General features: G+C 52.9%; 1 protein-coding gene across 1 annotated transcript in view; it reads left to right on the top strand.

Annotated features, from left to right (window-relative positions):
* Window positions 1-1,508: 1,508 nt before the first annotated feature.
* The window catches only part of LIMD1 (LIM domain containing 1), a gene marked incomplete at both ends in the record, with an annotated part of 28,819 nt that continues 16,547 nt past the window's right edge, over window positions 1,509-13,780 (top strand). The window contains 2 exons of the mRNA XM_084280314.1: window positions 1,509-2,664; window positions 12,798-12,899. Coding sequence (XP_084136440.1) covers window positions 1,509-2,664; window positions 12,798-12,899 — 1,258 coding nt within the window. The remainder of the gene's footprint in view (window positions 2,665-12,797; window positions 12,900-13,780) is intronic.

A 13,780-nucleotide genomic window follows, 5' to 3' on the forward strand; every position in this document is an offset into this window, starting at 1 on the left:
GATTGTCCCTCTTTACTCTGCCCTCGTGAGGCCCCATCTGGAGTGCTGTGTCCAGGTCTGGGGCAAAGATGTAGAGCTGTTGGAGAGGGTTCAGAGAAGGGCCACAAAGGTGATTAGAGGGCTGAAGCACCTCCCCTATGAAGAGAGGCTGAGGGAGCTGGGCTTGTTCAGCCTAGAGAAGAGAAGGCTGCAGGGGGACCTCATTGCAGCCTTCCAGTACCTGAAGGGAGCAGAGAAACAGGAGGGGAATCAACTTTTTAAAAGGGTAGATAATGGCAGGACAAGGGGGGGATGGATTAAAGCAAAAGGATTGAAGGTTTGGATTAGATATTAGGGGGAAGTTCTTTACAGAGAGAGTGGTGAGGTGCTGGAACAGGCTGCCCAAGGAGGTGGTGGAAACCTTATCACCACCTACAATTAGCTGAAAGGAGGTTGTAGAGCGGTGGGAAATGGTCTTTTCAGACAGATGATAGGACAAGGGGAAATGGCACAAAGCAGCAGCAGGGCCGGTTCAGATTAGATGTTAGGAAAAAATTTTCACTGGAAGAGTTGTCAGGGCCTGGAACAGGCTGCCCAGGGAAGTGGTTGGGTCACTGATCCTGGATATGTTTTTAAAAAGGGTAAATCTGGTGCTCAGGGATATGGTTTTGCTTAGGACAGGAACAATGGGGCTCGATGATCTTAAAGGTCTTTTCCAACCTTGTGATTCTGTGATTCTGTGGTGAGTGCCCCATCCCTGGAGGTGTTCAAGGCCAGGTTGGATGGGGCCCTGGGCAACCTTGTGTAGATCCAGGCTGGAGGTTGGTGTCCCTGCCTGTGGCAGGGGGGTTGGAACTCTCTGATCCCTTCCAACCCAGACCATTCCATGACTCAATATAAAGGCATTTCATACAATCTCCTACTCAAGGTTAATCGGTGCAATAACGAGGAAACAAGGCTTTTATGAACAGCTTTGCGGGGAGGGGAGGGGGAGGCTGCTTTTTCACTGCGGGATGTCATGAGGCGTTTTCACCCGCGTTTTGGGGCCCGTCACGGCCATTCCTCTGGGGACTGCGGCGAGAAAAAGGAGGCGGGGGGGGGGTGGAAAACCCTCCCCCCCCGAAACCTCCCTCTTCGCATCATCCGGGCGACTCCAGCCTCCGCGCCCGTCACTTTTCCAAGCCCCTGGCCCTTTCCCAAGCACGGCCGGGGGCCGGCCGCGTTGCGTCACTGGACCCGAGCGTGACGTCGCTCCCGCCGAGAGGCGGGACGCCACTTCCCTGAGCGCCTGGGAGGGCGGGATCGGCAGGCGGGGGGGCGGGGGCGGATGCCTCGCCTGCCGATCCCGCCCCCTCCCCTCCCCCGAGCCGCTCCCGCCTGGGACAGGCGCGGCGGGAGCGAGACGGCGCGGCGGGACGGAGCGGCCGCCGCGGCCGGCAGCGTCCCGATCTGCGGCGGGAAGAAGGAGGAGGAGGAGGAGGCGGTAGAGGAGGAAGGCGAGGGGGGCTCTGCCCGCTAAGCCGGGCGGGATGGATAAGTACGACGACTTGGGTCTGGAAGCCAGCAAGTTCATTGAAGACCTCAACATGTACGAGGCCTCCAAGGACGGTCTCTTTCGGGTGGACAAAGCTGCTGGCAACAACCCGGAGTTCGAGGAGACCAGGAGGGTCTTTGCCACCAAAATGGCCAAGATCCACCTCCAGCAGCAGCAGCAGCAGCAGCAGGATGAGATGCTGATGGCCGCCCAGAACGGAGGGGCCACCTTCAACACCCCCCGGCCCAGCCTGACGGCGACACGGGGTGCCAAGCCGCCCCCGGCCTCTGCTGCAGAGGGGCCACGTGTGAGGCCGTACGATGGAGGGGAGCACGGCTTCGGTGACAGCGGGCCGCGTGCCGAGGCCCCCCCGGGGATCCAGGCTGGGCACCGGGGCTGGGAAGCAGAGCCCGACAGGATCCCCAGAGCGGGGGGCTCGCGGCCCAGCGTGGGGCGTGGGGAGCAGCACGCCGGGAGTCCTGGTGACCCCCAGCCCTGGCGCAACAGGCAGGAGAACAGCGGCGAGGGCAGGCGGGGCGTCGGGGAACAGAGGTCCTCCTCCTTCTCACATGCCCGGACCCCCCCAGCATCCTCAGTGGGGACAGAAGAGGGGCCTCCAGGAGCCCTGCCACAGCAGAGGTCCTCCTCCTTCTCAGCCCCTTCGGTGCAGCCCGCCCGGGAGTTTTCAGGCTCTACTGACCCCTGCGGTCCCAGGGCCGGAGGGGATGGCAGCCAGCTGTGGTACCAGGGTGTCCCGCTGTCCTTCCCCTCCAGCTCTGCGCCCACCGCCCCGAACGTGGACTACCAGCACACCACTGCCTATCCTGGCCCATCTGGCCACTTCGTGGCCCACGGTCAAAACCACCGGCCCAATGGCAGCATCACGAGCTCCGAGCCAGGCTCCTCGCACCTGGCCTTGCGTGGGCCAATGGCTCCAGATGCTCCTCAGACACCTTTCTTGGAAAGCACAAACGGCCCGCGGTCAGACACCAGGCACCCGGAAGGCTCCAGCACAGCCAAGGTGAAGCTGCCCTGCCAGACCCTCCTTCCCCAGCCGGAGCAAGGGCCGTCAGCAGCTGAGCTGAAGCTGGAGGCACTGACCCAGCGCCTGGAGCAGGAGATGGATGCTCGGCCAAAAGCTGATTACTTCGGTAAGGAGGGGGTCACCAGTTGGCATGGAAAGGGTTTGTTGCAAAGTGTTGCTGCAGGGCTTGCACCTGCAGGCTGCACGTCCCCGTATGCCTGCTTGGTTGCAGGCTTTCAGTTGCTCAGGGGTTGGGTTTTTTTTGTTACTGATGGCTCTTCCCACTGTGATGGGTTTTTTTTTCTTTAATCCCACCTCTTAAATTCTAAAGCAGGGATAGCGTAGCAGCTTTGGGGAGGACAGTGCTGAGAAGAAGCTGGAGCAGCATCTTTTGATGAGCAATTATTACTGATGGCGGGGAGGCACTTAACTTTGCTTGACAGTACTCGTGGTTCTCCACTTCTTTAGAAGTACGTTGCTCAATCACGTGTGAGTGGGAAGGCTCCCGGCCCGCGGAGGAGGCACCCCTGCCGATGCTGCAGGCATGGAGGAGGGTGCTGAGGTGGGGGAGGCAGCGGCAGGCGTCACTCGGTGGTAACCCCCATGAGGGCAGCCATGGCTGGGTGAGCGTGAGGGATGTTTTGAAGAGTCGTTGCTTGGGGACAGGACTGGTGGTGGTTTCCCAAAATTGCCAGGATTTTCCCCCCCACCCTCGGGTGCTGGTCCACATCAGCTCTGAAAGAATCAGTGCATCCTGAAGATGGCAGGAAAACGAGTGGTAGGCATGTTCCTCCCTCAATCTTGGGTCTGCAAGTAGTCCAGACTGTCACCAGAGGTTATTGCTGGCACTTGGCAGCGGAGAGGGACTGCTTACATATGAGGTTCTCCCAATGGGAGTATTAAATGACCTGCTGGATTAAACTGATTTACTGCCCCAAGGTGGCAGAAGGTCAGGGGCAAATCAAGCGCTTCCGTTCCCTGCCACGCCACTTTGCAGCTTAAGAACAGATGAGATAGCTGAGCTTTTGGGAGAAGGAAACGTGCAGTTGCAGGGAAGGCTGAGAACTCTGCAGTTCATTTAACAACCGATGGCAGCAGGTCTGGCGTACAGGTTTGCCTGGTGATTTTAGACCCACAGTCGTAGAAGCAGGGGCAGATGAGGCTGTTCAGCCTGGTGCCGAGGAAGGTTTTACGTCTCAGGCTGCACAGGTGTGGTGGGATGTGATGCTGCCCGGCGGGGTCAGCGGGCAGCTCAGCGGTGGTCTGTGCACACAGGAGCAGCCCTGGGCTTCACGCCAAGGGGCCGGGGCTGGAGGCACCAGCGAGTGCTCAGTGGCAAACTGCGTAGCACCGTGTTTCCTGGCGGCAGGCAGCGGTCCTCGCCCGCAGAGGGCTGTTGCTTATCTCAGTATCTGAGGTTGGATGCAGCCTTGTGGCACGGCAGCCGCCTGCTTTGCTCTCCTCACGGAGGAGCCATGTGTAAACGCGCCTGGGAACTTCACCTCTGTCTGCAGGCAGCATGTGGTTTGAAGAGGCTCAGGGAGCCTGGGCTGGGGACGGCCCGGTGTGATGATGGGCTGATAATGGAGATGGGGTTGGCTGGGACAGCGTTGTCCTGGGAGGCTGTGCTCACAGATGGGAGCATTTTGCTGGAGGTAGTTATTCAGCTCTCCTGGAGAGGGGTCAGGGAGAGAGCCCGCTGCGTGCCACTGCTCACAGTGCAGGTGAACCGGCTGGATTGTACCTCCTCCAAACTGTGCATGGGGGTGGAAGGAGAAAGCAGAGGGGTGTAGTTGGGGGTTGGGTTATTTTTCACGTTTTTGTCACAAAACAGGCAGTAGCACCAGGGATTTTGTCCCCTGGTCAGTGTGTAGGAGCAGGAGTTACTCTGGCAGCCCAGAGAGGCCTGCTGGTCAGGCAGCCCAGTACCGGTGAGCCCTGTGGAGGAGGAGACAAGGGGGCTACCTGGCTCCCCGTGAGGTCTTTTGCAAGAGATTTTACACCGGGGTCTGTAGCATCTGCGATATTTGGGAAGAGGGAAAGGGAAAGAGGAAACGCTGCAGTCATGGCAGAGGAAGAAGTGACGTTTTGTGGAGCCTCAGCTCTGTGCTGGGGGGCTCGGCCTGTCTGCCCTGTGGAGGAGCAGGGAGCAGGAAGGGGGCAAATACCGACGTGTTTTAATTCTTGCCTCCTCCCCCTCTCTTTCTGGCTTTTGTTTTCATTTTTTTCTCAGTCACCTTACTTCCTTTGGAGGAGAAAAGAGCCCAGCTGGCAGGCTGAGCCTGTCTTTGCTGTGCCGTACCCACAAGCTAGCAAACGTTAGGATGGAAAAGGTGTCTTTTTATGCAATAGTGATAAAAGTGGTTTTATTACAGGCTTCCCCCAGTGAAGGGAAGTCTAGTGGTGGAGCTTCGTTGTACACAGCAGCCAGGAAATGAAACCAGGACTGAAGCACAAATGACCAAAGTTGGTGGCTTTTTTTTTTGATCTAAAATGTTCTCGGCTCTTCTGATTTTGGGTGCTGCTTTTGTAAACAAGGGGATTTTTCTTTTTTTTTTTTCACATCAAACTGCCTGTCTTGGTAACATACAGTCCTTCAGGCTGAACCAGGTATTTATCCTTGAATGGTTAATTAATTCTGATCGCGGTGAAGGAGCTGCTTTTCCCTTAGCTGTGTGAAACTGAGTGTAAATCAAAGCCTTGAGAAGGGTAAGCTCAGGAGTAGGCATAACGTAGGAAGGATGCTCTGCTGAGGAGTAACAATCTGCTTATCTGTCAGCACCAGCTTGCTGTACAAAATCCATTTGTCTGCTCAGTGTATGTGGAACAAGTGAAAGAAGCAAACAAAGCCAAGGATTTTCTTTTTTAAATAGCAGCATATGTGTGAGCAGCACGGGCTGCACGTGTCTCCAGAGGAATTTGGGTTGTCGGGGAGTGCTTTTGAAGTGCTGACTTGATTTATGTGGGCTGTTGAGGAGGAGGAGGAGAACTTAGGGAGTCTCAGGTATCGCCCGGGACTTGTGCTTGGGGAGGGAAATCGTGGAACTGCTCCCTGGAGAGCCTGGTTCCCACTGCAGCACAGAAAGGGCCCCAGGTCCCAGGGGGTGCCACCTTGGGTTGTATTCCCATTTTTGGTGTACCGTTTCCAGGGAATATCTGGGAACAAGGTGCTTGAATCACATGGAATTTCTGGGACAGCCCAAACTCCCGGCATTTCTTTGGATGCACCAGCCTTCATCTCCACTTGGTGAATGGGAAGATTAATTAAATAAGAGTGACCGAGGGAGCTGCAGCTCCTCTCTGAGCACCACCCAGCGCAACACAGATGTTTTGGGTTGGGTGAGGTGGCACCGTCCTTTGGGCTGGTGCCTGAGGAGTTTTCAAGTGGGAACTGGGCAGGTGCACAACCAAACCAGGCGTCTGGCAGGGCAGAGGCCTGGCTGGGAGGTGTTGAGGTTAGCAGGGAGGTTTTGCCATTCGTTTTAGCAGAACCTGTGGGAACAGGCAGGTCCTTGGTCCACAGGCACAGCTGGGTGCTTTTAGAGGTGTAAGGTGTAGCACTTTTTTACCAGTGCTTATTTCATATAACCAAATGGAAATCTCCATCTGATGAAGACTATCTACACCCTTACCAAGAGATTTTTTACAAATAATGATGTTTATAAATGGTTTCCTTGTCATAAATATTTGATAGGTGCTGAGTTCTGGCTTCCTGCCTTATTACTTAGAGCAGAACCGATAAGCTGCAGGTATTTTAGGAGGGCCCCAGCCATCTTGTTTTGCAGCGAAGTACTGGGGTGCTTCCCCACAGCCAGGCAGGGAAGATCTTACAGCGAACTCTGCAGATTTCTCTTCCCCTGGGCAGAAGCAGGGCGGTAGCAGAGTCACTTGAAACCCTGTGGAGATCTGGAACCCCAGCGCCTTTGAACAGCTCGGAGGCCAGGGGCGGGCTTTCAGAGTCCTGTGCGTGGTTAAGTGAGCTGCTCCCTGCTGCTGAAACCACAAGGCTGTTTCACCTGAAGGCTGTATGTGTACCCTGTGGACTCGACCAAACCCCAGCGATGACGGTGCACCGGGGTGATTCAGCAGCAGCAACGGTAATTCCAGGGCTGCTGGGTGAAGAATTTCCTGTGTAAATAAAAGTTCTTCTGAGGTTTGTTTGGTACAGAGATGATGCTTACGGTGTCGCTTCTACTGGGGCTGAGCGGAGGCATCCCCTCGCTGTCTGCTCCTGGGGGAACACTGCAGCTGGAAGGAGATGCCTGCCTGCAGCGGAGAGGAGGGGAAGGCAGGACGAGGCGGGTCCTGGTGGAACAAGGAAAGCTGGAAGGGTGACGGCACGTGAACTGGTGGTGGGTGTGTGCAGACTGCAAAGCTTATCTCACTGCAGGGAACCGAGCAAATAAATATTTGCCTGGGATACGGCTCTTCAAGATTGCGGCAGTGTGAGCTTCTCCTCCCTTCCTCGTGGGAGCTACGCTGGGTTTGCAAGCTAAGGAAAAAATGTACCGAAAGGAAAGGGAAAGGAAGGAGGTGAGGCAGAGGAGCAATAGGGCTTTCCACCAGGATACTGGAAGGGATAAGGAGCCTCATTCATTTGGCACGGGAGTTAACGTAAACTCTGACATCACTGAGATTTCACTGAAGGGAGCCGGATGGCTGAGTTGTACTCTGCTGGCAGTGTGTGCATGACTGCTACAGTAAGAGCTGTGGGACAAGAACATGGCGTGCAAAAACGGTAGAGAAAACTTCATGCTCCACCTCTGTGGTTCTTTGGGCAGGGAGTACCTGTACACCTTTCCCACCACTGAGCAAAAGCCAGGCTTCCCAGGCACTCAGTCTCACGTAGGCCTCCAGATTTCTTTGAAATCAACTCTCAGGCAAGAGTATACACTAGCATTCCTTTTGCCTTGTTCCCCTTTCCCTCTCTGACAGGGAGGACCTTTGTGCTGCCAAGGGGCAGCAGGGTCTGCTTCTGGACTAGTCGGTGGGCCTGCCTGGGCAGATGGGAAAGATGATCCCAGGGGTATTTATGTGCAAAAGTTCTGGGGTTTTCTTCAAATGCAGCTGGGGGTGGTTCTTCAGCATAAATCCAGCCTCCAGTGAGGAGGGGCCAAGAATCACTTAGGTGTGCTGAAGGAGAGTCAAGCTGATGGTGGAAAATGTGGCTTGTGTGGAGTAAGTGGAAGGGATAGAATAGACTTATTCCTCCGAGTGCTCTTTCTGGATTAGCTACATGTGCAGATCCATAGGACCAAACTCTTCCCCCATCCTGTCACTGCATTTTTCCTATCCAGGGACTGATTGACATGGCGAAGAAATCTCATCATTTGAAGCAGCACAGCAACACATTTAGCCCTCTAAAATTAGACAACAGTCTTAGCAAACACAACCAGGAGCACATGTAGGAAAGATTGTCCTGGCTGCTGCTGAGAGCAGGGATGCTGCTGAACAGATGGGAGATGCTCTAGGGGAAAAAAGATAAACCAAATAGATGATGTCTGGCATGTGGAAAGGCATCATACCAACCCATCTCTGCAAATGCTGCTGCTCAGGGTGGTTTGCATTGCATTTTTAGCGAGTGGGGTGTCATAAGTATCTGAGCTCCTTCTGGTGAGAGTGCAGTAGCAACGCTCAGAGGAGAAAAACTTCTCTAAAGGCTTTGAGCCTGGTGGTGAATGGAGATGCACTTGTTGAACTTTGAAGGTGGGACTGACATTTCAGACTTTGGGCCGGGTTTGCTTTCGTTTCTGACAGCTCTTGAGGTCTGCATCGGACCTGTTTGATCACGTAAGGTGAGGCTGTTCCCAGTAGTCACCCCCCTTCTGGTTTGCAGTGCCGTGATGGGGTATGGTGAGCGCTGGGACCGGCTTACAGGGCATGTTTTCGGTCCCAGCTCTGCCCCAGAAGTCCCTTTGTTCAGGCGCTCAGCTGCAGCGCGGGCGGTTGCTTTCCACATGATGTCAAAGAGAACAGAGATTTCTTTGTTGTCCGGGACCAGGCTGCCCTGCCGGCAGAAACTGAGCCGAAATCAGCAGTTCCCATCCCTTTCCCTTTCCAGATCTGGCCACCGTTCTGCTGGCGCGCTCAAGCGTGAATTTACCGGCGCCGCAAGTTTGTGGTGCTTCGGGTTTGTCATCCTGGTGGCAAAAGAGCAAACCTTCCTTTTTGCTTAGTAACACAGCCTGGGATTAAAACCCGGCATTGCTGAGGGGATAACTGTGCAGAGCAGCGCTCGTGCTGAGTGCTCGGAAGGTGCAGCAAAGGAACCGAGTCTGGGAGTCTGGCGTCTTGCTGAGCCCTGGCTACACAGGATCCCTCTTTGCTTCCAGCCAAGGGGAGACGTTTTTTGGTTAAAAGCTGCTGTATGCCAAGAAGATTACCCAGAGCTGCTGACTGGTGTCAGCTGCATGTGAGGCTGGACCGATGCTGCTGACACTTTACACCCTGGCACTGTTTTGGGAAACAGTCATTGGACCCTGACACTGTTTTGGGAAGCAGTCATTGGAGCTGGTGTGGGGCAGGGCACGGAGCCCGTTCTGAGGCAGGATGGAGTTGGATGTCACCTGTGCTGCCTTTTGTCAGGCTGGCTTTGCATAGGTGTGGGTGAGCTCAGAGACTGACCCTCATCAGCAACAGGTATTGTTTTTCCTCTGTGGCGTCTCAAGCTGAGGGGACAGGATTATTGTGGCACCAGGGAGTGAGCAGGGAGCAAAACAAACAAAAAAATCAATTACAAAAAAATCCCCTTTTTAGGCCAGTTCAGCTAAGAGTCAGAGATGAGGGCTCAAGTATGTGGCTTTAAGTACTTCAGAATGTTTTATTTGGGAGAAGTAAAGACTTATTTCTAAAATAACATCAAGTGCTACCAAGATGTAATTGGCTTCCAAATAAGATTTAGCAGATACAAGTAGAAGCGTAAACCGTCCGCAGATTTGCCGTCATGCCATTTGTCAGCTGCCAGCCTTGCCACAGGACATCTATAAAGCTCTATAGCATGGTTGGTTGTTGTGTAGTTGAGTGATTTAGCACATTACAGGCTTTACAGACAACGTTGTCAATTTGTTATAAAAGCCTTTTCATTCCATGACCTCGTTTTCCATGCTTTAAGGGCCTAAATATTTGGAGAAGTTGTTAAAAGGGTCAAGCAGGGGATGAAACGAAATGGATACTTGGAGACAAAGCAGAGGGGAAGGATGGCAGGGGCAGGAGGTGGAGAAAGGTTTGGGAGAGGATGCGAGAGCCTGAGAAGCTCCTGTAGGCTCCAGCCGGACTGTTTGTCCTGTTGGGGCAAATCCAGGCACTGCCTGTGCTCTGAAAATTAAATGGGATGGACAGGAAGCAGTGGGGGCTGTATGTGCTCTCCGGGGGGGTTTGTGTAAGGGTATTCTGGAGTGGCTTTAGGTGCCCGCCGGCATCTTTACGTGTGCTGTGCCTGCACGCAGCTGCTGTGCCTTCTGCCTCCTGTTTATTCTTCCTGCTCATCCATATTCAGTGTCGCCCCAGCTGCTTTCTGGAAAGGAGGAAATCGCAGCACACTGGTAGGTTTTGTCTGGAGCAGCCACTGGCTGGCAGGGAGGACAGGAAAAGTGCAGCCCTTGCGATGCAATAAATACACCAGCTCTGTGACGGAGAGGCTGGTGGAAGCTGTGGAAAAAAGACTTTGAACAGCAAAATCAGAAGGTTTTCTGCTCTCCTTTCTGCAGCACAGCATCCCTGTAGTCGAGGGGGAATTTTGTGAGGTAGCTCTTAGCTCTTGTGTCAGACGACTGCAAAGCATCTCAAGCTGCTGCTGAGTGTACACCTTCCTGGGAGAACACCTCTGTTCTAAAAGCCAAATTTTCTTTTCTTTGTCTTATTTTGTCTTCTTTTTTCTTGGTTTTTTCCTTCTTCTTTTTTTTCTTCTTCTTTTTTTAATTTCTGCGTGATCTATCTTTTGCTTTCTTAAAATGTTTCTGTCGATGAATAACTGAGAGAAACCTGCTGGGTTTAAAAAGAACCAGCAAGTTTTGCTAATTTGCTGCCAGTCTGTGTGCTGGGGTGGGCCCGCAGCCAAGCTACCAAGCTAGCATTTCAGCTCAGGTTGAGTTTGGACCAAACAGGGTAACTCATTCTTCTCTGCAGCGTTCTCTCCAGGTTTACATCAGGTTGGACTCTGGCTCGGAGCGCAATGGAGCTTGGAGCAGCACTGGGATGGCTTTCAGCTTGCCAGTTGAATGCACACAGGAGGCTGTAGCACAGAGATTTGCTCTGGGATGATGAAGTGATCGGCTGTTCAGCAGCTGTGTTTGTGCTGCTGCAAAGGGCTCCTGAGCGTTTTTACCCCCGTGCTGTGAAAACCCCACGGCTGTAGCTGTTGGTTGTGGGAAGAAGTCGTTACCCTGGGACTGCCAGCGTGGTGCTGCCCGAGGCAGGAGTTACTTTCCAGCACTGTCGTAAGTTCCTTGGGTTTCTTCCCAACTTTCACCAGACCTTTCCAATTACTCTGGAGCTTGCAGGGCCCCAGAAGAAGTGGAGTTTTGTTAACCACAGCATGACTAAGGAACTCCAGCAAGATGATGCTGTCACTCTTCCTGGGCCGGTAGGACCAACAATCCCTGCTCCAGCGAGTTGAAGAGTTGGGGTGAATGGGACTGAGCAGCAGTGGAAGGAGAGAACTGGAGGCAAAGTCACATCCATGGGGTCGTCACGGACCAGAGATAGAGGCACATCTTCTGTTTGTCCTTCATACTGCCCTTTTTGGGTAGACTGGTGTTTGTTTCAACATGGATTAAAGCTGCTCATTTAGAGGCAGTTAAAGGGTGATGCTGCTTTAAAACTGATCTATTGCAGTCACTGGGCGATGCTTGAAGTAAGTAAACTGGCTCAACGTGTCATTTTCTTTGGGCAAGGACTTTCTCTCCCCAACCACAAATAGTGGTTTTAGGCAGCCTCACTGCCTTTCTTCCTGCAAGGTGGAGGGAACAGCTCCTGCTAGCGGATGCCATCAAAAGCGTGAAACTCGGTTATCACTTCTTACTCCACTATTAAGAAAGTTTCATGTGGAACTGTGGTGAGGTTTGAGAAGCCCTAGCTGAACACACAGCTCCCTTTGCGAACCTGCAGTGCTGAAGTCTTCTTTTTGTAGTCCCTCCCCACCACCACCACATGCATCTACCCCGTTCCCGCCGTTCCCAGCCCTAATCAGACAGGTCTGTGCCTGGAAGGTACCAGCGTTTTCCTCATGAGGTGCAAATCCTCACCCAGCACTGACTGCCTGGCTTGGGTCCTGGGTTGGAGCCCCACACTGGGGTGGGCGCTGGTGGAAATGTGCTTGGTTGTGCCAACAAGACTGAGCTGAGCTCCAGAGCTGACCCTGGTCTTCAGGCAATGATGGCATCAGGAAAGCCTGGGGGTGAGGAGCAGCTTGGACTTGCACTTGGGACAGCTTGTAGTCAGAAGCTGATCCTGTGTGCTGGCTCTGGGTCTCCTTCATCCCAATGGCCACCTGAAAGTCTCCCCCCCTTGGCTGGTGATGCTGCTGCCATCAGGTATCGTCTCCTTAAAACCAACTTCCTTCTTGCCTCGTCCTGCAAGAGGCACGAAGAATGGCTGGGCAGGAGACATGGTCTGTAGGTAGTGCCTACCTTGCATCTCTTTGTTTAGATGTGGCTGACAGAGGGAGGAGAGGTAGGTAGGTTGTCATGTAGTCAGTCCAGCTCTGTTTTGGTGGGAAGTCCTTGGAGCTTTCAGCAGACTTAGGGCCTGAAAGGGATGAAGATTTAAAGGGGCTAAGTGAAGAGGTGTTAAAGGGGCTGAGTGAAGAGGTGTGTTTTCCTCACATTGGTTGCAACCAATCACGCTTATTTTATGTGATAAGTAGCAGAAACTATTGGTCTGTGAACAGCCCTGTGCACCACTTACTGCTGCTCAGGCTCTTTGGGAGGGTCATTAAGTGGTTTTACATGTATGTAAAAGTTTGTGGGAATGAATGGCTGAAGGAAGGAGATGTGGCTGTAGACAAACAGAGCCGCTGTTGTCCTGTTTACCTTTTTGCACAAAGCTTTTGCTAGGAAGGTTTGATGACTGTTGTGACCACTGTTAGCAGCATCTCCCAGGGTGGGTGATGCTGATGTCACCTACATTTCGTAGCTACAGTGAACCACCTGCTCCTACGCTGCTGACCCACCACACTGAATTCCATGTGTGGTCACCCAGCCAGTGCCCCAGCCACCCCACCAGGCCCCACTTCTGACCCTTCTCTGTCTGTCTCCCTTCCAGGCACCTGCGTGAAGTGCAACAAGGGGGTGTATGGAGCCAATCAGGCTTGCCAAGCCATGGGCAACCTCTACCACGATGGCTGCTTCACCTGTGGAGCCTGCAGTAAGTACCCCTGTCACCTAATATCAGTAGTCTCAAAACCAAGAAGGTTTAGAGGGGAGATACTGCTTTAATCAGTGCTGTGTACTAGGTAGAAGTTCACAAATCAAGGACACCTTTGGGGAGTTTCCAGCATATGTTTACACACAGAAAATCAGTCTCCACCTATGTTTGCATATTCATTAACTTGACCAAATAACCTTTTAGCACCTGCTTATTAAAATCTGCTGCATCGGCAAAACACTTCTGTGCAAACACATGGTCTTTGGTGGAGAGAAACCCTTCCTCATGTTATCCTTTTAAGGTATTGAGGCATCTAAGGACAGCCGTTATCCTAGCTTGCCAAATTCTTGAAGAAGATAGGAAGGTTTCTTTGAATAATTCAGTCTTCCTTATCAGAGAGTGAAGGGTACATCTTGGTGTACAAAAGGACCTTGAGTTAATTAAATGCTTGGTTGTTTTTCCTTATCATTATGTACAACAGATGCTTAAGGGTTAGCTGTCTTCTGTAGTAATTGTTAGCACGTTCTTTAGACTAGCAAGGCACACTAAGGGCCTTCAGAAAATCCTTGATGCTGCTATATATACAAATTAGTGGCTCAAGGTAACCCCCCTGCCTGGCCTGCCAGGAGTGCCGCTGGAGCAGGGCCCTGGGGCAAACTCTTCAGGCTTCATGTTTGTCTGGTTCAAAGGAGATTAAAAAAAAGGAATTGATTCTTGAACGCTTTACCACAACTTTGTCTTGGTGGTGGTGGTTGCTGTTTGTGTTTGAACAGGTTCTGGCAAGACAGGTAGAAAAGATACTTTGGATTGTGCTGGCTGGCTGCCTTCTGTTATGGGGGATGGTTGTTTTCATTCCCCAGCCTCTCCCTTACAACCGCAGG

Source organism: Gallinula chloropus (genome assembly GCF_964237585.1).
Source record: "Gallinula chloropus genome assembly, chromosome: 2".
NCBI lineage: Eukaryota > Metazoa > Chordata > Aves > Gruiformes > Rallidae > Gallinula > Gallinula chloropus.